We start from the raw sequence: 26,819 nt of genomic DNA on the forward strand, positions 1-26,819 counted from the left end.
TTCAAGAAAATCTATTTTCCAAAAAAAATCGAAAAATATCCAAGGCATTTTTTTTGCTCAGATTTTCAACTTCCTCAGATTTTAATGAAAATCTGTGCATAGATGTTATTTTATATGGTATTTAAGTATTTGGAGTCAAAAGACTGTAATTCATAATATTAACCGTTTAATTAGCACCTGCACTAATTATAAAATTTAAATGCTAATTACTCGACTAATTATAAGAATTTTTAGATTTTGACCAAAGAATCGTATTCAGCATACATGAAAATATCCATGCTGAAAATTTCAAGAAAATCTATTTTTTCAAAAAAATCAAGAAAAATCCAAGGCTATAGCCTTGCATTTTTTTTGCTCAGATTTTCAACTTCCTCAGATTTTAATGAAAATCTGTGTATAGATGTTATTTTATATGGTATTTAAGTATTTAGAGTCAAAACACTGTAATTCATAATATTAACCATTTAATTAGCACCTGCACTAGTTATGATAATGCACTAATTATGATAAAATTTAAATGCCAATTACTCTATTAATTATAAGAATGTTTAGATTTTGACCAAAGATTCGTATTCAGCATACATAAACATATACATGTTAAAATTTAGAGAAAATCTATTTTTTCAAAAAATCCAGAAAAATCCTAGGCCTTGCATTTTTTTTTTTTTTTGCTCAGATTTTCGACTTCCTCAGATTTTAATGAAAATCTGTGTATAGATGTCATTTTATATAGTATTTAAGTATTTCGTGTCAAAACACTGTAATTCATAATGTTAACCATTTAATTAGCACCTGCAGTAATGATAATATTTAAATGCTAATTACTCGAGTAATTATACGAATTTTTAGATTTTGACCAAAGATTCGTATTCAGCATACATAAAAGTATCTGTGATGAAAATTTCAAGAAAATCTATTTTCCAAAAAAATAGCCTTGTATATTTTTTGCTCAGATTTTCAACACCCTCAGATTTTAATGAAAATCTGTGCATTTATGTTATTTTATATGGTATTTAAGTATTTGGAGTCAAAAGACTGTAATTCATGATATTAACCGCTTAATTAGCACCTGCACTAATCAAAATTTAAATGCTAATTAATCGAGTAATTATACGAATTTCTTTTATTTTGACCAAAGATTCGTATTCAGCATGCATAAAAGTATCTGTGATGAAAATTTCAAGAAAATCTATTTTCCAAAAAAAAATCGAAAAATATCCTTGTATTTTTTTTGCTCAGATTTTCAATACCCTCAGATTTTAATGAAAATCTGTGCATTTATGTTATTTTCTATGGTATTTAAGTATTTGGAGTCAAAAGACCGTAATTCATGATATTAACCGTTTAATTAGCACCTGCACTAATTATAAAATTTAAATGCTAATTACTCGAGTAATTCTACGATTTTTTTTATTTTGACCAAAGATTCGTATTCAGCATACATAAAAGTATCTGTGATGAAAATTTCAAGAAAAACTTTTCCAAAAAAAAATCGAAAAATATCCTTGCATTTTTTTTTTTTTTTTTTTTGCTCAGATTTTCAACTTCCTCAGATTTTAATGAAAATCTGTGCATAGATGTTATTTTATATGGTATTTAAGTATTTGGAGTCAAAAGACTGTAATTCATAATATTAACCGTTTAATTAGCACCTGCACTAATTATAAAATTTAAATGCTAATTACTCGACTAATTATAAGAATTTTTAGATTTTGACCAAAGAATCGTATTCAGCATACATGAAAATATCCATGCTGAAAATTTCAAGAAAATCTATTTTTTCAAAAAAATCAAGAAAAATCCAAGGCTATAGCCTTGCATTTTTTTTGCTTAGATTTTCAACTTCCTCAGATTTTAATGAAAATCTGTGTATAGATGTTATTTTATATGGTATTTAAGTATTTAGAGTCAAAACACTGTAATTCATAATATTAACCCTTTAATTAGCACCTGCACTAGTTATGATAATGCACTAATTATGATAAAATTTAAATGCCAATTACTCGATTAATTATAAGAATGTTTAGATTTTGACCAAAGATTCGTATTTAGCATACATAAACATATACATGTCGAAAATTTCAAGAAAATCTATTTTTTCAAAAAATCCAGAAAAATCCTAGGCCTTGCATTTTTTTTGCTCAGATTTTCGACTTCCTCGGATTTTAATGAAAATCTGTGTATAGATGTTATTTCATATAGTATTTAAGTATTTCGTGTCAAAACACTGTAATTCATAATGTTAACCATTTAATTAGCACATGCACTAATGATTAGATTTAAATGCTAATTACTCGAGTAATTATACGAATTTTTAGATTTTGTCCAAAGATTCGTATTCAGCAAACATAAAAGTATCTGTGATGAAAATTTCAAGAAAATCTATTTTCGAAAAAAATAGCCTTCTATATTTTTTGCTCAGATTTTCAACTCCCTCAGATTTTAATGAAAATCTGTGCATTTATGTTATTTTATATGGTATTTAAGTATTTGGAGTCAAAAGACTGTAATTCATGATATTAACCGCTTAATTAGCACCTGCACTAATTATCATAAAATTTCTTTTATTGTCACCAAAGATTCGTATTCAGCATAGATAAAAGTATCTGTGATGAAAATTTCAAGAAAATCTATTTTCCAAAAAAAATCGAAAAATATCCAAGGTATTTTTTTTTTGCTCAGATTTTCAACTTCCTCAGATTTTAATGAAAATCTAAATCTAAAATCCTTGCATTTTTTTTGCTCAGATTTTCAACTTCCTCAGATTTTAATAAAATCTGTGTATAGATGTTATTTTATATGGTATTTAAGTATTTAGAGTCAAAACACTGTAATTCGTAATATTAACCATTTAATTAGCACCTGCACTAGTTATGATAATGCACTAATTATGATAAAATTTAAATGCCAATTACTCGATTAATTATAAGAATGTTTAGATTTTGACCAAAGATTCGTATTCAGCATACATAAACATATACATGTTGAAAATTTCAAGAAAATCTATTTTTTCAAAAAATCCAGAAAAATCCAAGGCCTTGCATTTTTTTTTTTTTTTTGCTCAGATTTTAATGAAAATCTGTGTATAGATACTATTTTGTATAGTATTTAAGTATTTCGTGTCAAAACACTGTAATTCATAATTTAACCTTTTAATTAGCACGTGCACTAATGATAAGATTTAAATGCTAATTACTCAAGTAATTATACGAATTTTTAGATTTTGACCAAAGATTCGTATTCAGCATACATAAAAGTATCTGTGATGTAAATTTCAAGAAAATCTATTTTCCAAAAAAATAGCCTTGTATATTTTTTGCTCGGATTTTCAACACCCTCAGATTTTAATGAAAATCTGTGCATTTATGTTATTTTATATGGTATTTAAGTATTTGGAGTCAAAAGACTGTAATTCATGATATTTACCGCTTAATTAGCACCTGCACTAATTATCATAAATTTAAATGCTAATTACTCGAGTAATTATACGAATTTCTTTTATTTTGACTAAAGATTCGTATTCAGCATGCATAAAAGTTTCTGTGATGAAAATTTCAAGAAAATCTATTTTCCAAAAAAAAAAAATCGAAAAATATCCTTGTATTTTTTTTGCTCAGATTTTCAAGTTCCTCAGATTTTAATGAAAATCTGTTCATAGATGTTATTTTATATGGTATTTAAGTATTTGGAGTCAAAAGACTGTAATTCATAATATTAACCATTTAATTAGCACCTGCACTAATTATAAAATTTAAATGCTAATTACTCGACAAATTATAAGAATTTTTAGATTTTCACCAAAGAATCGTATTCAGCATACATGAAAATATCCATGCTGAAAATTTCAAGAAAATCTATTTTTTCAAAAAAATCAAGAAAAATCCGAGCATTTTTTTTGCTCAGATTTTCAACTTCCTTAGATTTTAATGAAAATCTGTGTATAGTTGTTATTTTATATGGTATTTAAGTATTTAGAGTCAAAACACTGTAATTCATAATATTAGCACCTGCACTAGTTATGATAATGCACTAATGATAAAATTTAAATGCCAGTTACTCGACTAATTATAAGAATTTTTAGATTATGACCAAAGATTCGTATTCAGCATACATAAACATATGCGTGTTGAAAATTGCAAGAAAATCTATTTTTTCAAAAAATCAAGAAAAATCCTAGGCTATAGCCTTGCATTTTTTTTTGCTCAGATTTTCGACTTCCTCGGATTTTAATGAAAATCTGTGTATAGATGTTATTTTATATAGTATTTAAGTATTTCGTGTCAAAACAGTGCAATTCATAATGTTAATCATTTAATTAGCACCTGCACTAATTATGATAAAATTTAAATGCTAATTACTCGAGTAGTAATACGAATTTTTAGATTTTGACCAAAGATTCGTATTCAGCATACATAAAAGTATCTGTGATGAAAATTTCAAGAAAATCTTTTTTTTTTTGCTCAGATTTTAAACTTCCTCAGATTTTAATGAAAATCTGTGTATAGATGTTATTTTATATGGTATTTAAGTATTTAGAGTCAAAACACTGTAATTCATAATATTAACCATTTAATTAGCACCTGTACTAGTTATGATAATGCACTAATTATTATAAAATTTAAATGCCAATTACTCGACTAATAATAAGATATTTTAGATTTTGACCAAAGATTCGTATTCAGCATACATAAACGTATACATGTTGACAATTTCAAGAAAATCTATTTTTTCATAAAAATCAAGAAAAATCCTAGGCTATAGCCTTGCATTTTTTTTTTGCTCAGATTTTCGACTTCCTCGGATTTTAATGAAAATCTGTGCATAGATGTTATTTTATATGGTATTTAGGTATTTGGAGTCAAAACACTGTAATTCATAATATTAACCGTTTAATTAGCACCTGCACTAATTATAAAATTTAAATGCTAATTAATCGACTAATTATAAGAATTTTTAGATTTTGACCAAAGAATCGTATTCAGCATACATGAAAATATCCATGCTGAAAATTTCAAGAAAATCTATTTTTTCAAAAAAATCAAGAAAAATCCAAGGCTATAGCCTTGCATTTTTTTTGCTTAGATTTTCAACTTCCTCAGATTTTAATGAAAATCTGTGTATAGATGTTATTTTATATGGTATTTAAGTATTTAGAGTCAAAACACTGTAATTCATAATATTAACCATTTAATTAGCACCTGCACTAATTATAAAATTTAAATGCTAATTACTCGACAAATTATAAGAATTTTTAGATTTTCACCAAAGAATCGTATTCAGCATACATGAAAATATCCATGCTGAAAATTTCAAGAAAATCTATTTTTTCAAAAAAATCAAGAAAAATCCAAGGCTATAGCCTTGCATTTTTTTTGCTCAGATTTTCAACTTCCTCAGATTTTAATGAAAATCTGTGTATAGATGTTATTTTATATGGTATTTAAGTATTTAGAGTCAAAACACTGTAATTCATAATATTAACCATTTAATTAGCACCTGCACTAGTTATGATAATGTACTAATGATAAATTTTAAATGCCAGTTACTCGATTAATTATAAGAATGTTTAGATTTTGACCAAAGATTCGTATTCAGCATACATAAACATATACATGTTGAAATTTTCAAGAAAATCTATTTTTTCAAAAAATCAAGAAAAATCCTAGGCTATAGCCTTGCATTTTTTTTGCTCAGATTTTCGACTTCCTCGGATTTTAATGAAAATCTGTGTATAGATGTTATTTTATATAGTTTTTAAGTATTTCGTGTCAAAACAGTGCAATTCATAATGTTAATCATTTAATTAGCACCTGCACTAATTATGATAAAATTTAAATGCTAATTACTCGAGTAGTTATACGAATTTTTAGATTTTGACCAAAGATTCGTATTCAGCATACATAAAAGTATCTGTGATGAAAATTTCAAGAAAATCTTTTTTTTTTTTTGCTCAGATTTTAAACTTCCTCAGATTTTAATGAAAATCTGTGTATAGATGTTATTTTATATGGTATTTAAGTATTTAGAGTCAAAACACTGTAATTCATAATATTAACCATTTAATTAGCACCTGTACTAGTTATGATAATGCACTAATTATGATAAAATTTAAATGCCAATTACTCGACTAATAATAAGATATTTTAGATTTTGACCAAAGATTCGTATTCAGCATACATAAACGTATACATGTTGACAATTTCAAGAAAATCTATTTTATCAAAAAAATCAAGAAAAATCCTAGGCTATAGCCTTGCATTTTTTTTTTTTTTTGCTCAGATTTTCGACTTCCTCGGATTTTAATGAAAATCTGTGCATAGATGTTATTTTATATGGTATTTAAGTATTTGGAGTCAAAACACTGTAATTCATTATATTAACCATTTAATTAGCACCTACACTAACTATCATAAAATTTAAATCCTAATTACTCGACTAATTATAAGAAATTTTTTTAAATTTTGACCAGTGAATCGTATTCAGAATTCATAAAAGTATCTATGCTGAAAATTTCATGAAAATATATTTTTTCAAAAAAATCAAGAAACATTCAAGGCTATATATATAGCCTTGCATTTTTTTTGCTCAGATTTTCAACTTCCTCAGATTTTAATAAAAATCTGTGTATAGATAATATTTTATATGTTATTTAAGTATTCGGAATCAAATTACTGTAATTCATAATATTAACCGTTTAATTAGCACCTGCACTAATTCTGATAAAATTTAAATGCCCATTATTCGACTAATTTTACAAACTTCAATTTTGATCACAGATTCGTATTCAGCATACATAAAAGTATCTATGCTGAAAATTTCAAGAAAATCTAGATTTTCAAAAAAAAAAAAAAAATCCAAGGCTATAGCCTGGGAATTTTTTTTTTTTTTTATCAGATTTTCAACTTCCTGAGATTTTAATGAAAATCGGTGGATAGATGTTATTTTATATAGTATTTAAGTATTTCGTGTCAAATGACTGTAATTCATTATATTAACCGTTTAATTAGCAGCTGGAATAATTATGAGAATACTTAAATGCTAATTACTTGAGTAATTATACGAATTTTTAGATTTTGACCAAAGATTTGTATTCAGCATACATAAAAGTATCCGTTATGAAAATTTCAAGAAAATCTAATTTTTTCAAAAAAATCAAGAAAAATCCAAGGCTATATATATATTTTTTTTTGCTCAGATTTTCAACTTCCTCAGATTTTAAAGAAAATTTGTGTATAGATGTTATTTTATATGGTGTTTAAGTATTTGGAGTCAAAAGACTGTAATTCATAGTATTAACCGTTTAATTAGCACCTGCACTAATTTTGATAAAATTTAAATGCCCATTATTTGACTAATACGAATTTTTCGATTTTGATCACAGGTTCGTATTCAGCATACATAGAAGTATCTATGCTGAAAATTTCAAGAAAATCTAGTTTTTCAAAAAAAATCATGAAAAATCCAAGTCATTTTTTTTGCTCAGATTTTCGACTTCCTCAGATTTTAATGAAAATCTATGTATAGATGTTATTTTATATAGTATTTAAGTATTTGGTGTCAAATGACTGTAATTCATAATATTAACAGTTTAATTAGCACCTGGACTAATTATGATGAAATTTTAATGCTAATTACTCGAGTAGTTATACGAATTTTTAGATTTTGACTACAGATTCGTATTCAGCATATATAAAAGTATCTGTGATGAAAATTTCAAGAAAATCTATTTTTCAAAAAAAATCAAGAAAAATCCTTGTATTTTTTTTGCTCAGATTTTCAACTTACTCAGATTGTAATGAAAATCTGTGTATAGATGTTATTTTGTGTGGTATTTAAGTATTTGTTAGTCAAAAGACTGTAATGCATAATATTAACCGTTTAATTAGCACCTGCACTGATTATAAAATTTGAATGCTACTTACTCAACTAATTTTACGATTTTTTAGAATTTGACCAAAGATTCGTATTCAGCATACATAAAAATATCTATGCTGAAAATTTCAAGAAAATCTATTTTTCAAAAAAAATCAAGAAGAATCCAAGGCCTTGCATTTTTTTTTTTTTCTTTTTTGCTCAGATTTTCAACTTCCTCAGATGTTAATGAAAATCTGTGTATAGATGTTATTTTATATGGTATTTAAGTATTTGGAGTCAAAACACTGTAATTCATAATATTAACCGTTTAATTAGCACCTGCACTAATTATTTTTTAAAATTTAAATGCTCATTTTTCGACTAATTACACGAATTTTTCGATTTTGATCACAGATTCGTATTCAGCATACTTAAAAGTATGTCTTGTTTTTGAGAGGGACGCATCAGATATCTCCGTTCCACATGTCTTTCCATCTCAACGAGATCTCAATGTTCCATCTTAACGAGAAGATCTCAATGTTTCCCTCTCACAGCGAAGAGTTACTGAAGATTTATGAAGGTGGCAGCTGGCTGAGGTATCCGAGACTCCTCTTGCTTCGTCAAACCGCTGGGGTTAATGGTTCTTAACTGTCGTCTGTTGGGTTTTCTTCACCTTCCATAGCTGGTGTGGTCCATTGCAGATTACCGAGGTGTGGGTGAAAGGGCCCGTGTTGCTGCTATTCCTTGGCTCTCCACTATTAAGGACAGGTGAAACCTGGCCCTTGCCAGCGAAGGAAACTAATCAAAGGTTGTCATCAGGGCTGTAATTCAACCCTGACCCTTATCTGTTGCAGGGAACCTACCAAGGGTCACCCCCCAGGGCTGTAGTTCAATCCTGGCCCTTGTCAGCCTCAGGGGACAGACGAAGGGTCGCCCCAAGGGGCACAGTTCAGCCTTGTCCCTTTGCTATAGGGGGCCAGCCAGCCAGAGGCCCGGCTCTAGGAGCTGCACGTCACATTAAGGAAAGCTTCATTAACACACTTCAGAGTGGAAACTGAGTGGGGCAGTTTCTCCTTACTTTACCGTATACTTCATACCCCTTCCCAACCGGTCTCCTAACGTCTAGATACAGTCTCGTGATGGAATCCTGTCGTAAGGGATTTGTACTTAACGTGTCTGGCTGTGCATAGGACCACGGAGAGCACGGAGGGAGGACGTCATATCCGCGTGAGCACTTTCCTGCCTGTACATTTCTATCAGTTTTAATGACCGTGAAAGTTCAAGTTATCTCTTTCGGGAACTGGTCCTCTGCCGTCTGTCGGAACAGGAAACGACTCACTTTAGTTTCATCATTAGGAGGAAGTTGCCGGAAGGGGTTACCGTCTCGTGTGTTAATGTGACAGTTTCTCGTAACACTGGATAAACTTGGTGACAGGGTGGAGTATGAAGATAACTGAGGAAGGTTAACTGCAGGAAGCTTGAGTAAGACTACACATACAACTGATCTCTTGAAAGAAGCGACTGCTTGACGATGCACTGAAACTGCGCAGGATACACACACATTTGTCCTCAGGGAATCAACGTTCAGCGAGGCAGGTGGTTCTCCCCTGTGTCTCTTTCGCCGTGGTGGTAGCGGAAGTACATGATAACAAGTCATGCTGGCAGTGTCTTGTAGAAAGCTCGGCTGCTACTGTTGGCTAGACTGGTTAAGCCAGTTACTCTGGTTTTGTACGGCCTTTACAATTGATTCTCTTATCAGTTGATAGGATCTGTATGGCTAGGCTGTTGGGTTACACAGCACATGCGTTGAGCCTTGCGATGGTTAGGGCTGTATGGCTAGGAGGGACGTGGGATCCGCCTTGTGATGGCGTGTCGACCATATGGCTCGGGGCGGTACATGGAGTCAGTCTCTTGATGGTGAGGCTCTATGGCTGAGGAATTACGTGGATTCAACCCTGTAATAGTGAGGCTGAGTAGCCTAGGAGTCAGCTTTCGAGTGCTGTTGTCGTAGCCTCTGACCCTTATTGAAGCGGGGTATATTTTGTCTGGGATGGAACGACTGGCATTAAGGCGATGGATGGACCAAATCACTGGTGATTATCGGAGCCCAGTGGGGTTTGGCCATCGGGGTGGATAACGTCGGAGAGCTGACGCGTACTTTAATAAGAGAGAGAGAGAGAGAGAGAGAGAGAGAGAGAGAGAGAGAGAGAGAGAGAGAATAAGAGAGAGAGAATAAGAGAGAGAGAATAAGAGAGAGAGAGAGAGAGAGAGAGAGAGAGAGAGAGAGAGAGAGAGAGAGAGAGAGAGAGAGAGAGGCAGTGCCCTGAGTGTCTTGCCGTATCATCGTTGAGAGACAGCCTCCGCTCCTAACCACGTCTAACCCCGTTGCTGGAGTTGATTCCGTCGGAGCTTATACGACCTCGCGGTGGTGAGGGGGTTGTTAAGTGATCCGTGACGTCATTGAGGAAAGGCATTATCGAGGGTAAACCCCCCGTTTTCTTTGGAATATTGTTGGGTGTGGTTCAGGTTGTGGTCTAGGGGTCACGGGTGGAAACCAGTCGCTTGTAGGTCACCTGACCCACATCGCGGTACAGATACTTTATTTGATCTTAACGGAGTACGGTGTAGTGTCTCCAGATCCTGGACTTCATGACACTGAGGAGGATCAGATGGTTAGGTTTGACGGGAGGAGGATCAGGTGGTTAGGTTTGACGGATCATGTAGTGTTGATGGTCAGATGCAGGCTTCCTTGCCGCACTGGACACTGGCCACTGTCACTATAGTCTACACAAGCGTAGTGGACACTGGGCAGTATTACCATTGTCTGTACCGGACTGGACACCGGGAAGTGTTGCCGTAGTCTTGTTATTTTCCTGTCAAATGCTACAAATACGAGAATGAATGACGCTTGTGGCACACCATGTGAAGACCTGTACCTGTTGTTCATTATGTGAAGACGTGTACCTGTTGACCATTATGTGAAGACGTACCTGTTGCATACCATGTGAAGACGGGTACCTGTTGTTCATTATGTGAAGACGTGTACCTGTTGACCATTATGTGAAGACGTACCTGTTGCACACCATGTGAAGACGTGTACCTGTTGGAAATATGTGAAGACGTACATGTTGCACACCATGTAAAGACGTGTACCTGTTGTCCATTATGTGAAGACGTACCTGTTGCACACCATGTGAAGACGTGTACCTGTTGGAAATATGTGAAGACGTACATGTTGCACACCATGTAAAGACGTGTACCTGTTGTCCATTATGTGAAGACGTACCTGTTGCACACCATGTGAAGACGTGTACCTGTTGGAAATATGTGAAGACGTACATGTTGCACACCATGTAAAGACGTGTACCTGTTGTTCATTATGTGAAGACGTACCTGTTGCACACCATGTGAAGACGTGTACCTGTTGACCATTATGTGAAGACGTACCTGTTGCACACCATGTGAAGACGTGTACCTGTTGGAAATATGTGAAGACGTACATGTTGCACACCATGTAAAGACGTGTACCTGTTGTCCATTATGTGAAGACGTACCTGTTGCACACCATGTGAAGACATGTACCTGTTGTACATATGTGAAGACGTACATGTTGCACACCATGTAAAGACGTGTACCTGTTGTCCATTATGTGAAGACGTACCTGTTGCACGCCATGTGAAGACGTGTACCTGTTGTACATATGTGAAGACGTACCTGTTGCACACCATGTGAAGAAGTGTATCTGTTTTACTTTATGTTAAGACGTACCTGTTGCACACCATGTGAAGAAGTGTATCTGTTTTACATTATGTTAAGACGTACCTGTTGCACACCATGTGAAGAAGTGTATCCGTTGTCCATTATGTGAAGACGTACCTGTTGCACACCATGTGAAGACTTGTAGAGCATTGTGCTAGTTAATCATAACACGTCTGTCTAGGTACACGACAGAAATACAGTACGAAAATGAAGTCTGCATATGGAAGATACTTTTAACATAGCATAGATAACTGCTGTCACAGGACATTAGTGTAACAATCAGTGGTAATCACATACTTCAGGTCTGGTTGACCACCTCACACCTGTAGCCACAGTCTTGACCCCAGTCTGTAATGTTTAGAGGTAAGTGGATACTTGTGCTAATGAACACATGAGAGTGCTCACTTCTTAGCTCCTTTCAACACGACATAACGAGCCTTGGACATGACGGTAAGCACGCTCGCTGAGCTCAACGGTACGGCTCTTGAAGTGTTCTGGCGTGACTAGTGGTTTTGCTCATGGGGCGTACCTTTCAGGAAGTTGAGAATAGATTGAACGATATACTGAACGCGTTGAATATAGAAAAGATTGTATCTAGTTATATATTTTTCCCCCATATAAAGCGTAATCATTTCGTGAGGTCTTTGTGTTGCCCCGGGTTGATCATAGGGTCGTTAGTATGGTTGATACTCACCCTGTGATTATCTTGCATAATATTCCTAAAATGTCTCATTTCTGATTACTGTTTGCATATGTGTGTGTAACGTATGTCGGTTTGCATCTTGCAGTGGTGTGCGAGGCGAGGGTGGCGTCGGTGAAGTGGTGACCGGGAGCCTGGCCACCCCAGGCACGCCCGCCGGCCCGCTCTGTGTCAGCGACCTGCCCTCCCCAGCCTCCCTCCAGTCGGCCGTCCTGAGGCAGGGAGCCCTCCACGTCAAGCTGACCATGGTGGACGGCAAGGTGAGTAATACAGCCATAACCTCATCTCCTCTTTTCCCCCGTAGCAGGAGGTCATGCCGAAGATGTTCGTGTAAAGTAGGACCTTGCCTCATTTGTCGAGGGAACAATGAATACCTTCAAGCCATCTTCATCCGCCTTATCTCTTTGCTTTCTTTTCCATGTTCTTGTTCCAGCTGATCCTGTTCCACCACCTGCTCCTCCTGCCTGCACTTTGGCTACAATTCCACCTCTTGTCAGGTTGCTTAGTGTCTACAGTCTTCTGCTGTAGTGGTCATGATCATGCTACTGTCCACAGTCTACTGCAGGTAGTGGTCATGCTCATGCTACTGTCCACAGTCTACTGCTGGTAGTGGTCATGATCATGCTACTGCCCACAGTCTACTGCTGGTAGTGGTCATGATCATGCTACTGCCCACAGTCTACTGCTGGTAGTGGTCATGCTCATGCTGCTGTCCACAGTCTACTGCTGGTAGTGGTCATGATCATGCTACTGCCCACAGTCTACTGCTGGTAGTGGTCATGATCATGCTACTGTCCACAGTCTACTGCTGGTAGTGGTCATGATCATGCTACTGCCCACAGTCTACTGCTGGTAGTGGTCATGATCTTTCTACTGCCCACAGTCTAGTCCTGACAGCTGACATTGCTTCAGGTATTACCCCACACCTCCTGTGACCCCGCCTGTCTCCCTCCGTTGATTCCTCTTGTTTTAACTGACCTCTTTTTAATTGTCTTCCTAGTGTAGATGAACACCTAACAAAAAAATAACCTATCCTTTGTGTGTGTGTGTGTGTGAGAGAAACAGTATGTCACTATTGCACGATTGTTTTACACAAATGCTGCGGGGTCCTGCATTACATCGGTAGCCCTGGTTTTCTTTATATATACTTTATATATGCTGTGTCAGAGTTATAATGCACCTATTTTTTCGTGTGTGAGTGTGTGTATTTGTGTGGTTCGAGACTAATTTACTAAAGAGAACATTAGCCTTAAGCATTAAGAACTGCACCAAGCATTCTCGCCCAACAGAGAGACAACAGGAATCGTAGTGTTCATTTTGAAATCCGTCGGACCCATACACCCGTCCTGACTCTCCCCACATTAACCACTCTGTGTGTTCATGATACATGGATGTAACTTTCCATGCCTCACTCCATAGGGAAGGGAACACTGTTATAATTCTGCGTCTTTCCCATATTTTTATTTTCCCTGAACTTTAAGAACACAGCAACATCTCTTCATACCTATTTTATTTTTATTGGGTGTATCAGAGAATTTAACAGCTAAGTGTTAGATGAGGTCAAAATGTCTAAACCATTTGAAGAGATCTGTCATTATCATATTATACCCGGTGATGTGGGCGAATGTTTCTCTGTTTCTCACCTGTTGTGTCGTCTTCCAGAGGAAGTGAGAAAGTTTTTTTTCTTCTCATGTTTCTTGTTATTCTTAATGTTCTTCCCAACGACACACAACACTGGCTCGGCTCTTCCCTCCTCCGTTTGGGCCACTTGACTTGCGAGTTGTCGTCCAGGCAACGTACCTTAGTCCAGTACGCCCAGATTACTATAGTTTTTTTTCCTCTTTAAAACGTATGTTGTAGGCCCCCGATCCATACACTTTCTGTCATCTGCCACGAAACATTGCATTGTAAAGATTCCTCTTAACAGATATGTGATGTGAGGCACTTTTGCTTTTTCATCCGGGTCAGTATTCAGTGAATATTTGTTTTTAGCCATTTCTAGGCCATATTTTAAGTCAGTTATTATGAATTAACGCACATCTGTTTTTACACGGCACACAGTGTGTATAATCCATATGGTTTGACCATTTTTGTCTCTTTCATTGGTCAAAAATTAATAAAAAAAAAAATTCCCCACATCTTGTTTATATATTAGCAAGTTTCACTTGAGTTTGACACAGTGTCTTTCTACATACCCCATAGAAGGATAGAGTTGCGTTGGCAGTGTTAAGCCATCTTTAAAAGTCATTTTTTTTTAACAAGATATTTAATTTTTTACGGCAGTGATCCGAGTTACTTCAAGGAATGCGGATGAAAGTCACCCTGTAACTGTTACGTAATCTGATCACAAGGCTTTGGTACAAAGATGCTTGAGGCGTTTGGTAAGGGATTGTTTTGATTTATGCAGCTGTCAACTCGTTCATTGTGCACACTCCCCCCCGTGCTCATCCTGTCGTGAGCAGCGGTAGCGCAAAGGGGATCACACAGATCACAAAGGGAGTCTTTTAAGGGAGACATGATACATCCTAGTCGCGCATGTTGACCTTTCTGATTATATAACGTTTTAATATTTTGTTTTTTTTTTTCCTGTTGTTGATTTGATGATCCGCCCAGCTGTAGTGAGTGTGATCATCTCGAGACGGTTGTGTTTAATAACAAAGAGTTCATTGTGGTGGTTGTGAGGGAGGAGGCGAGGTGATGGTGGGAGTCCGGGCAGTATCAATGACTGTGGTTAAACTGAGGGAGAGGGAATAACGTGAGGCATGCTGCTGGCCGGGCCTGGGCACTAGGCTTCCACCACCCGTCCCCCGTCATCCCTCCAAGCCTGGTCGGTCACTCTTGGTTCGCCGTATGAACGGGGCGGGAGGGAAAAAAATATGATTGAGCTTAAGGCGACCGACGTTGGCGAAGATGCCTGGATTAACCAGTTGGGGAAAACCGATAGCAGTGATGATGATGGTTGAGGATGGTACATGAGAAAGCTTTTGAGTTGATGGAAAGTAACGAGCGGCAGCATGAGAAAGGTGCGAGTGGATGGAAAGTAACGAGCGGCAGCAGGTGCGGAAGGGACCGTTGCCCTCCGCCGCTGGTGAGTCACCGGGTTCCTCCACACACACACACACACACACACACACACACACACACACACACACACACACACTCAGCACATCCTCCTCCCTCTGTGTGTGTATGTGTGTGTGTGTGTGTGTGTGTGTGTGTCACGCTCCCAGATCATAATTGCCACTGTTTGTAACTGAGGTTTAGACACCGGGAGTGTCTAGGTGGCAGCGAGGCTGTATGGTCGCTGCTGGGGTGGAATGTGCAGGTTTCTAAAGTTTGTGGTGGAGGGGAGGCGGGTATCAGAGCAAGACTGGTGGTGGCTTGAGGTGGCGATGTCGGGTACACTGGCCTCCCGCCACGCTCCTCACACCACCCACATACTGAGCACTGGACACACACACACGGACGTGTCCAGTTAGTTATTGATCCGCCCTACGAGGTGGTGATGATGACTGAGAGTGGAGCCAAGTGGAGCTGGACGGCGGCCAGTTTCTGCCACCTCTCATTAGCATCGACATGTCGTGTGTGTGGCTGTTAGCAAGGTACTTGCCTAATAATCTGCTACCTCGTAATCTGTCGGAGGGTTCCTAGATGTTGCATGTATTACAAGACACAATGCCGTAGTTTCGTATTATCCCGTGTTCATCATTGTAGCATGGGAGACACTGATGTTCCTTGTTCATCATAACTTGAGACACGTATGTTTTATTCTTTGTTCATCATTGTAGCGTGAGACATTCCCTCTTATTTTCCGTGTTCATCATTGTAGCATGGTACACACTGATGTTCCTTGTTCATCATAACTTGAGACACGTATGTTTTATTTTATGTTCATCATTGTAGCGTGAGACATTCCCTCTTATGTTCCTTATTCCTCATTGTAGCATGGGACACACTGATGTTCCTTGTTCATCATAACTTGAGACACTTATGTTTTATTCTATGTTCATCATTGTAGCGTGAGACATTCCCTCTTATGTTCCGTGTTCGTCATTGTAGTAGCGTGGCACATTCAGTGGTGTTCTCTCTGACACCCAGCCGGTATTGAGGAGGGAGTGTGTTATCCGAACAACGGACTCTGTTTCACAAGAACCGTTTGCCCGTCTCCAGGATCTGTACCGATAACCTTCAGGGGCCATAATGACTCGCTCCCACACTCGAGGTGGTTGTAGTTGTCTTATATGATAACTTTGATTCCCAGAGCTCGAGATACAGTTCCGGTTTTCATATGAGATACGGTTCTGTAGATATCCACAAGGGATGGAGAGGATGTGAGGTTCAAGATCGCCAGCGACGCGGTGATATGTGGTGGTGTGATGCGTGGCGGGCGGGAGGGAGGTGCTCATTAATCCCTTCCCCTGCAGGCTCAGTGAGCCTGACTCATTGTGCAGGTGTGGTGAGGTGGGTAGATGACTGGTGCTGCTCCTTCGTATCTGTAGTATTGGTCTCATGATGATACAGACTTTGGAGTATACCGTAAAAGTTTTTGGAGGAACTTTGAGTGAAAAAAGAAGATAAGATCGGTATCTTGTTTATCCCACAGTAAAATATTTTGCATCAGAGCGTCGTGTCCAGGTGTGAGTGGATTGGGGTACCATCTTATGTCGTTTTATTGTAAAAAGGAGAAATTCGCAATCGAATATTTCAGTATCTTGAGAATGACTGCCAATATGGTAGAATTGCAGTATTTGGTTGTTTATTGTCCGGAGACTAATTAAAAGTAAGAGATGTTTCAGTATGATAATCATTGCAATTAGTACGTATCATAAGTATGCAGGTAGTATCTTAAGTCTTTGTACATTGCATATCATAAGTGATTGATTGTGTGCAAATGAGCCTAATTGTTTATGCCTGACGCTACCTTGCTTAGGCAGGAGAGACCTTAGTTATTGAATTAATCTCGCCAGTGGAGATTAATAGAACATTTGTCGGTTGTCCAACTCTGGTTCTCAGTTGGAATTATAGTGTGTGACGTCAGGTGCGCGGCCACCCACCCATCTACATCTTTCAGACTCATGACGATGTGAGTGGCGACACTCAGAGCTGTACTGACTGGCACCGGAAAGTCCGGATGGGGCGACATGTGTGGTTGACTGCATAAGATATATTTTTGTACAGCGGTTGTTGGCAAGACCGTGCCGCTGTTGCATGCAGCTGTTGGTCGGTAGAAGTGGTCGCTAGAAAAGTTTCCCGCCTGCCTCACGTGTCCACCCCCCCTTTGTGCGTGGCACTTGCCAAATGTTCAGAGGGAACATTTTCCTGACGTCGGGGATGCAACCAGCTTAATTCAAAGTACAGCCTCATGACGTACACATGAAAGGCAGGTTTTCTGCACCACGACGGTGTTTCTTAAGTAAGTTTACAAGGTAAGGTTGACAGACGTTCGGTCCGGGAGCACCTTAAGCGTCCATTTGTATATTTGTGTACGTCTCGAGCAGAGTTTCGGAAGCGTAGCCCAAACCAGGCAACATTTGTCCCGTTCTAGTTCTTCTAAGACGTTATCTGCCTGCCGTTGACCACATATGCTGAAACAGTAATATAGTAACTTCAACTATGGACATGAGGAAGGTCTCCTGCGCCGCTGCGCATGAGAAATGTTGGATTGATGATTGGCAGGAAGGAAAAGTTCGACCCCATGCCCGATGCCAACCACAGACACCAATTGACAAATATGTTAAGCGTTGAGGCCTCCAGTAGGGCAATATTACCAGCAGGAAGGAGGTTATTTCTGGCTTTCCGATCGTCGCTGTTCTAGGACGCACATCCTCGTAATAATAATAATAAGTAATAATAATAATAATAATAATAATAATAATAATAATAATAATGATAATAATAATAATAATGACAATAAAGGTAAAGATAATATAAGCATACAAATAACAATAACATTATTATTATTATTATTATTATTATTATTATTATTATTATTGACATCTGTATGTCAGGCTGAAAATATACTCAGAAAGTAGACACTGTAGACCATAGGGGCTATAGAAAGTGGATGAGGATTAGATAGACTGTTCGTATCACAACCATTGGCTTGGCTGGCTGGTGATTACTGTATGTGTGTTCACATTGGTTGGGATGGGATGGTTCCCCGTGGCGTTCTGCATGAGGTCGGATGGGTCCTACGCGGTTTCCATGCGGAAGTATGTAACTCTGGGACAAGGGATGTGTGGTGACAGGAGGTGACGGTGGCGAGGATAATCCCGCTAACTTCCTCCTGAATTTGTTGGATGAATTCCCGATGATGGCTGGCTGGCGAGGGTCGGGGAGGACCGTTGTGATGAACACCTCCTGATAGCTAAGTGGTGGTGGTGTTGTTGGAAGGACCGAAGAGAATCTGGCGTGCTTGCCTCTGTTGTCACGCGTTGACAGAGGCGCAGCTGTGCTGTTTGTTACGATGGCCATGATTTTAAGAGGCAAGAATGTAATACGAAAAAGAAAAAACTTTTAAGGTTTAGTCTTTAGGAAATATTTACGCATCTCCTTCCACCCCAGCACCCCTTTGGTGCCGCCCAGGAATCATTTGTGTACCATCCTCCTCCTCCTCCCCAGCACCCCATCGTGACCAGAAGCCATTTACTTACCATCTCCCTACCCACCACTTCGGAGTGACCATGAACCATTTACTTACCATCTCCCTCCCCAACATTTCAGAGTGACCAAACACCATATACGCACCATCCTCCAGCCCACAACCTATCCCCGTCTAGTATATATATCCTCAGACATGGTACCATTTCACGCTTGCAGAAGATGACATTAAAACTGCCTAATACTTCAGGTGGTGAGAGTGGCTTCCCTCTCAGCAAACCGTGCTAAGGACTTTTCTTCACCTGGGTATAGTGTATGTCATTGTTAAAAATCTGTGCCATTATTTTCTGCCAGTATGACACGGTGCATTATTATTATTATTATTATTATTATTATTATTATTATTATTATTATTATTATTATTATTAATTATTTTATTATTATTATTATCATTATTATTATTATTATTAATTTCGTTATTATTATTATTATTATTATTATCACGAACGCGTGTCGTTGGCGCGTTGGTGATTGTCTTCATTACCGGTCGTTCTGCTCGGCTGGGTCCTGACACGTCGACGCCCCTTAAGAGGGTTTGAAGAAAGCTGTTGACGCCCTCATAAAGGAGGGTGTGGCGCGACCATCCCGTCACGGGTCCCACTGTCAGAAACACACACACACACACACACACACACACACTGGGGAAAGTTTTTTTTTTTTGTCCTGTGTTCATTAATTGTTAGTTGCTTTGTTATTATTTTGTGACGTAGGGTTGGCAACTCTGAGGTGTTCCAGATGTAGAGTTCAAACCTCCCACTTGAGCAAGACAGAGCGACGCGTGGGAGTGATGACTTGGCCTTTGACCTAATACTTAAGGTTTGGGTGAAAGGCCAGGCGTCATACTCGAGGGCGAGGTTGGCAGGGGACCGCCGTGGACTAGTTTCTGAGGACTTCGCTCATCCTTGCTCATGACTTCGTGCAGGTGTTGTGGTCCTGGTGTGATGTGTGCAGGTGTTGTGGTCCTGATGTGATGTTGTGGTTCTGGTGTGATGTAGTGCAGGTGTGGTGGTCCTGGTGTGATGTAGTGCAGGTGTGGTGGTCCTGGTGTGATGTATGCAGGTATAGTGGTCCTGGTGTGATGTTGTGGTCCTGGTGTGATGTATGCAGGTATCGTGGTCCTGGTGTGATGTGTGCCGGTGTTGTGGTCTTGGTGTGATGTATGCAGGTATAGTGGTCCTGGTGTGATGTAGCGCAGGTGTGGTGGTCCTGGTGTGGTGATGTGATCCTGGTGTGATTAGTGCAGGTGTGGTGGTCCTGGTGTGATGTATGCAGGTATAGTGGTCCTGGTGTGAATTTTGCAGGTGTGGTGGTCTTGGTGTGAATTTTGCAGGTGTGGTGGTCCTGGAGTGAATTTTGCAGGTGTGGTGGTCCTGGTGTGATGTTGTGGTCCTGGTGTGATGTAGTGCAGGTGTGGTGGTCCTGGTGTGATGTTGTGGTCCTGGTGTGATGTAGTGCAGGTGTGGTGGTCCTGGTGTGATGTATGCAGGTATCGTGGTCCTGGTGTGGTGATGTGATCCTGGTGTGATGTAGCGCAGGTGTTGTGGTCCTGGTGTGATGTATGCAGGTATAGTGGTCCTGGTGTGATGTTGTGGTCCTGGTGTGATGTATGCAGGTATAGTGGTCCTGGTGTGATGTAGCGCAGGTGTTGTGGTCCTGGTGTGATGTATGCAGGTATAGTGGTCCTGGTGTGATGTATGCAGGTATAGTGGTCCTGGTGTGATGTATGCAGGTATAGTGGTCCTGGTGTGATGTATGCAGGTATCGTGGTCCTGGTGTGGTGATGTGATCCTGGTGTGATGTATGCAGGTATAGTGGTCCTGGTGTGATGTAGTGCAGGTGTGGTGGTCCTGGTGTGATGTTGTGGTCCTGGTGTGATGTAGCGCAGGTGTGGTGGTCTTGGTGTGAATTTTGCAGGTGTGGTGGTCCTGGTGTGATGTATGCAGGTATCGTGGTCCTGGTGTGATGTTGTGGTCCTGGTGTGGTGATGTGATCCTGGTGTGATGTATGCAGGTATAGTGGTCCTGGTGTGATGTAGCGCAGGTGTTGTGGTCCTGGTGTGAATTTTGCAGGTGTGGTGGTCCTGGAGTGAATTTTGCAGGTGTGGTGGTCTTGGTGTGAATTTTGCAGGTGTGGTGGTCTGGTGTGATGTATGCAGGTATCGTGGTCCTGGTGTGATGTATGCAGGTATAGTGGTCCTGGTGTGATGTATGCAGGTATAGTGGTCCTGGTGTGATGTATGCAGGTATAGTGGTCCTGGTGTGATGTATGCAGGTATAGTGGTCCTGGTGTGATGTATGCAGGTATAGTGGTCCTGGTGTGATGTATGCAGGTATCGTGGTCCTGGTGTGATGTATGCAGGTATAGTGGTCCTGGTGTGATGTATGCAGGTATCGTGGTCCTGGTGTGGTGATGTGATCCTGGTGTGATGTATGCAGGTATCGTGGTCCTGGTGTGATGTAGCGCAGGTGTGGTGGTCCTGGTGTGATGTATGCAGGTATAGTGGTCCTGGTGTGATGTATGCAGGTATAGTGGTCCTGGTGTGATGTATGCAGGTATAGTGGTCCTGGTGTGATGTATGCAGGTATCGTGGTCCTGGTGTGAATTTTGCAGGTGTGGTGGTCCTGGTGTGATGTATGCAGGTATAGTGGTCCTGGTGTGATGTTGTGGTCCTGGTGTGATGTATGCAGGTATAGTGGTCCTGGTGTGATGTATGCAGGTATAGTGGTCCTGGTGTGATGTATGCAGGTATAGTGGTCCTGGTGTGATGTATGCAGGTATAGTGGTCCTGGTGTGATGTATGCAGGTATCGTGGTCCTGGTGTGGTGATGTGATCCTGGTGTGATGTATGCAGGTATAGTGGTCCTGGTGTGATGTATGCAGGTATCGTGGTCCTGGTGTGATGTATGCAGGTATAGTGGTCCTGGTGTGATGTAGCGCAGGTGTGGTGGTCCTGGTGTGATGTATGCAGGTATCGTGGTCCTGGTGTGATGTATGCAGGTATAGTGGTCCTGGTGTGATGTATGCAGGTATAGTGGTCCTGGTGTGATGTAGTGCAGGTGTGGTGGTCCTGGAGTGAATTTTGCAGGTGTGGTGGTCCTGGTGTGATGTAGTGCAGGTGTGGTGGTCCTGGTGTGGTGATGTGATCCTGGTGTGATGTATGCAGGTATCGTGGTCCTGGTGTGAATTTTGCAGGTGTGGTGGTCTTGGTGTGAATTTTGCAGGTGTGGTGGTCCTGGTGTGATGTAGCGCAGGTGTGGTGGTCCTGGTGTGATGTATGCAGGTATAGTGGTCCTGGTGTGATGTAGTGCAGGTGTTGTGGTCCTGGTGTGATGTAGCGCAGGTGTGGTGGTCCTGGAGTGAATTTTGCAGGTGTGGTGGTCCTGGTGTGATGTATGCAGGTATAGTGGTCCTGGTGTGATGTATGCAGGTATAGTGGTCCTGGTGTGATGTTGTGGTCCTGGTGTGATGTAGCGCAGGTGTTGTGGTCCTGGTGTGATGTATGCAGGTATAGTGGTCCTGGTGTGATGTATGCAGGTATCGTGGTCCTGGTGTGGTGATGTGATCCTGGTGTGATGTAGCGCAGGTGTTGTGGTCCTGGTGTGATGTATGCAGGTATAGTGGTCCTGGTGTGAATTTTGCAGGTGTGGTGGTCTTGGTGTGAATTTTGCAGGTGTGGTGGTCTTGGTGTGAATTTTGCAGGTGTGGTGGTCCTGGTGTGATGTATGCAGGTATCGTGGTCCTGGTGTGAATTTTGCAGGTGTGGTGGTCCTGGAGTGAATTTTGCAGGTGTGGTGGTCTTGGTGTGAATTTTGCAGGTGTGGTGGTCCTGGTGTGAATTTTGCAGGTGTGGTGGTCCTGGTGTGATGTTGTGGTCCTGGTGTGATGTAGCGCAGGTGTGGTGGTCTTGGTGTGATGTATGCAGGTATCGTGGTCCTGGTGTGGTGATGTGATCCTGGTGTGATGTATGCAGGTATAGTGGTCCTGGTGTGATGTTGTGGTCCTGGTGTGATGTGTGCCGGTGTTGTGGTCTTGGTGTGATGTATGCAGGTATCGTGGTCCTGGTGTGGTGATGTGATCCTGGTGTGATGTAGTGCAGGTGTGGTGGTCTTGGTGTGAATTTTGCAGGTGTGGTGGTCCTGGAGTGAATTTTGCAGGTGTGGTGGTCCTGGTGTGATGTAGCGCAGGTGTGGTGGTCCTGGTGTGATGTTGTGGTCCTGGTGTGGTGATGTGATCCTGGTGTGATGTAGCGCAGGTGTGGTGGTCTTGGTGTGAATTTTGCAGGTGTGGTGGTCCTGGAGTGAATTTTGCAGGTGTGGTGGTCTTGGTGTGAATTTTGCAGGTGTGGTGGTCCTGGTGTGATGTATGCAGGTATAGTGGTCCTGGTGTGAATTTTGCAGGTGTGGTGGTCCTGGTGTGATGTAGCGCAGGTGTTGTGGTCCTGGTGTGAATTTTGCAGGTGTGGTGGTCTTGGTGTGAATTTTGCAGGTGTGGTGGTCCTGGAGTGAATTTTGCAGGTGTGGTGGTCCTGGTGTGATGTATGCAGGTATAGTGGTCCTGGTGTGATGTATGCAGGTATCGTGGTCCTGGTGTGGTGATGTGATCCTGGTGTGATGTATGCAGGTATAGTGGTCCTGGTGTGATGTATGCAGGTATCGTGGTCCTGGTGTGATGTATGCAGGTATCGTGGTCCTGGTGTGATGTATGCAGGTATAGTGGTCCTGGTGTGATGTATGCAGGTATAGTGGTCCTGGTGTGATGTGTGCCGGTGTTGTGGTCTTGGTGTGAATTTTGCAGGTATCGTGGTCCTGGTGTGGTGATGTGATCCTGGTGTGATGTATGCAGGTATAGTGGTCCTGGTGTGATGTATGCAGGTATAGTGGTCCTGGTGTGAATTTTGCAGGTGTGGTGGTCCTGGTGTGATGTAGCGCAGGTGTGGTGGTCCTGGTGTGAATTTTGCAGGTGTGGTGGTCTTGGTGTGAATTTTGCAGGTGTGGTGGTCCTGGTGTGATGTTGTGGTCCTGGTGTGAATTTTGCAGGTGTGGTGGTCTGGTGTGATGTATGCAGGTATAGTGGTCCTGGTGTGATGTATGCAGGTATAGTGGTCCTGGTGTGATGTATGCAGGTATAGTGGTCCTGGTGTGATGTATGCAGGTATAGTGGTCCTGGTGTGATGTATGCAGGTATAGTGGTCCTGGTGTGAATTTTGCAGGTGTGGTGGTCCTGGTGTGAATTTTGCAGGTGTGGTGGTCCTGGTGTGATGTAGCGCAGGTGTGGTGGTCCTGGTGTGATGTATGCAGGTATAGTGGTCCTGGTGTGAATTTTGCAGGTGTGGTGGTCCTGGTGTGATGTATGCAGGTATAGTGGTCCTGGTGTGATGTTGTGGTCCTGGTGTGATGTTGTGGTCCTGGTGTGATGTATGCAGGTATAGTGGTCCTGGTGTGAATTTTGCAGGTGTGGTGGTCCTGGTGTGATGTTGTGGTCCTGGTGTGAATTTTGCAGGTATCGTGGTCCTGGTGTGGTGATGTGATCCTGGTGTGATGTATGCAGGTATCGTGGTCCTGGTGTGATGTATGCAGGTATCGTGGTCCCTTCATGCCTCACGAGCCTCCACATATCAGCCTTCATGCCTCACGGACCTCCTTAGATCAGCCTCCGTCCCTCACGAACCTCCACATATCAGCCTTCATACCGCACGAACCTCGACATATCTCCCCGGTCATTAACCACAGTGGAAAGTTGTGAGAGAGGGATGGCAGTTTACCAGTGGCAGTAGGAGATGATAGTTGAGGCAGAAGTCTACATGAGGAAACGGAGAATGAGTTCGGGAAACTGTAGTGCAGCGCCGTCGAACTCGGTAAAGTATCTGTGGAATACAGGCAGCGTTCGTGGGTTGTTTTAAGGTTGTGTTTTAAAACCTTTTTGAAGAATGCACTTCCTCACTCCCGCAGCTTTGTAACGCTACCATTATATTCGACTACAGACTTCTCCAGCAGCTCTATTTTCGACCCATCAGTCATCAACGAAGGAATGTACAGCTTTTGTGTTGTTGCGGGAAAACATGGACATATTCTTAAGATTTTGACTGGCTCAGCCCGAGGCTGTTTGATGATTGGAAGACACGTGTATCACAGACTTTCTCATGAGCTCATAGTTCGCCAGGACCCTTCCAGTCTGCAGACTGATTTAAATACATGACGAATGACAGTTTTGTGTTTTTAGATATGAAGTCATCGTTCTCAATCTTGACCATGTTATTGTCATCTTTTTATTATTTGTCATATCTTGCTGCTTTAGTCCCAACGATTCCTTTGCACTGCCTTAGTGAGGCATTTTGTTAGTGTCCCTTCATTTGCATGACTTTTTTTTTTTTTACTGATTGTGAATAAAGCAGTTGGTTATCTGTAGGATAACTGGGATGAACAGAGGTGCCTGGTTCCCCAACATTTCTTATGGGACTCCAGTTGACATGAAACATTAAACTGGTTGGTAGATAGTGGGCCGCGTCACCCTTGCCTTTTGTCTTGTCTCAGTTGAGATGCCCCTTAACGCGTCCGTCATAGGTGGTGTCAGTCTGAGTGGCTAATTTTTTTTTTATCTTCAAGATACTTGGATTTGTTTAGGGACAAGTTGAGAAGAGAGAGAGAGGCTGGTCACCCTTAAACCTGCTCAATGTGTGAGGTGGAAAAAGCAAAAATCGGTTATGGGTATGTGAGAGTGTGACTTCGTAGGCCGTGTGTACGTCAAATTGTAATTGTTGTCTTCGGTTTTTCGAGTCTTTTTGACTGTTCCAGTTGGATCCTTCGAAGTTTTCACGAGATGGCTCATCATATGTGCCATTTGTCTTCCATCCTCCACCTCCTCCTCCTCCTCTTCCTCAAAGTGGCCGGACCGAGGAATTCCAGAGTTTGCCCGTAACTGATTCGCATGACACGGGATATTTTTTTCCCCGAGCAGATCTGTGTTTCCGCTTGTCAGGAGACGTGATCCAGCGTGGCTCGGATATACATAGTGCGTCTCGCACAGAACATCATCCCCTTTCATCGTGGACTGGAAAGCAAAGTTTGATAGGAATATGATTTCTACGTTTTTTTTTTTTTTCACAATCCTCCTCACTTGGTCTACCGATGATATGTTCCGTATAACGTAAACGTCCTGTTCACACACACACACACACACACACACTTGATCATTTTAACTTTCGTTACCATCCGTAGCCCAAGTCTGCTCTGCCCCACCCTTTTCCAGCATCGTTACAGTGTATTTGTTAATTTCATTAGTCATTTATCTGTCCACTTCTGTATGTCATCTAGGTTAGCATACCATATTAACTCACTCTTTTGCTTCTCATGCCTAGGTTTTTGGCATCATCAGGGAAAAAAGATTCTCAGGTGTGACTTCTCATAATTTATTTCCGTGGGTCAGAAATGATAGTGATCTGAAACACATACAGTCCTAAGGGACCATATTTCTACCCATCACCTCTACCGAAAAGGCTCCCGCCGACATATGCTTACAGTTTACTTAGGCAACCTTCTTCCAACACCAGCCTGACGTTCAGCGTAGTCGTCCGTGTGTGTGTGTGTGTGTGTGTGTGTGTGTGTGTGTATTTGCCTATATGTAATTAGCTGTTTGAACTGTAAAGGGGAGGGACGGTTTACACTCGTGGACCCCACCTGTTGAACTTTCTTCACTATCGGACAACTTTCTAGACTTGTGTATACTCTCCACAGCAAACCCCCAACAGACGGATCTTTCACTTCACGTTCGACAAACGTAACATCATTTCACCCACGACAAACGCATCGTCACTTTACCCTCAACAAACGAAGCTACGCTTCATCCTCCA

The 26,819-nt window shown here is 40.5% G+C and overlaps 1 protein-coding gene across 6 annotated transcripts in view; it reads left to right on the forward strand.

The window, feature by feature from the left end:
* Positions 1–26,819, forward strand: part of LOC139766419 (rho GTPase-activating protein 21-A-like) — an 842,055-nt gene that overhangs the window by 750,723 nt on the left and 64,513 nt on the right. For all 6 annotated transcript variants that reach the window (XM_071695368.1, XM_071695121.1, XM_071695281.1 and 3 more), the window contains one exon: positions 12,402–12,573. In XM_071695368.1, the coding sequence (XP_071551469.1) occupies positions 12,402–12,573 (172 nt within the window). The remainder of the gene's footprint in view (positions 1–12,401; positions 12,574–26,819) is intronic.

The sequence above is a fragment of the Panulirus ornatus genome, chromosome 1 (genome assembly GCF_036320965.1).
Source record: "Panulirus ornatus isolate Po-2019 chromosome 1, ASM3632096v1, whole genome shotgun sequence".
Classification (NCBI taxonomy): domain Eukaryota; kingdom Metazoa; phylum Arthropoda; class Malacostraca; order Decapoda; family Palinuridae; genus Panulirus; species Panulirus ornatus.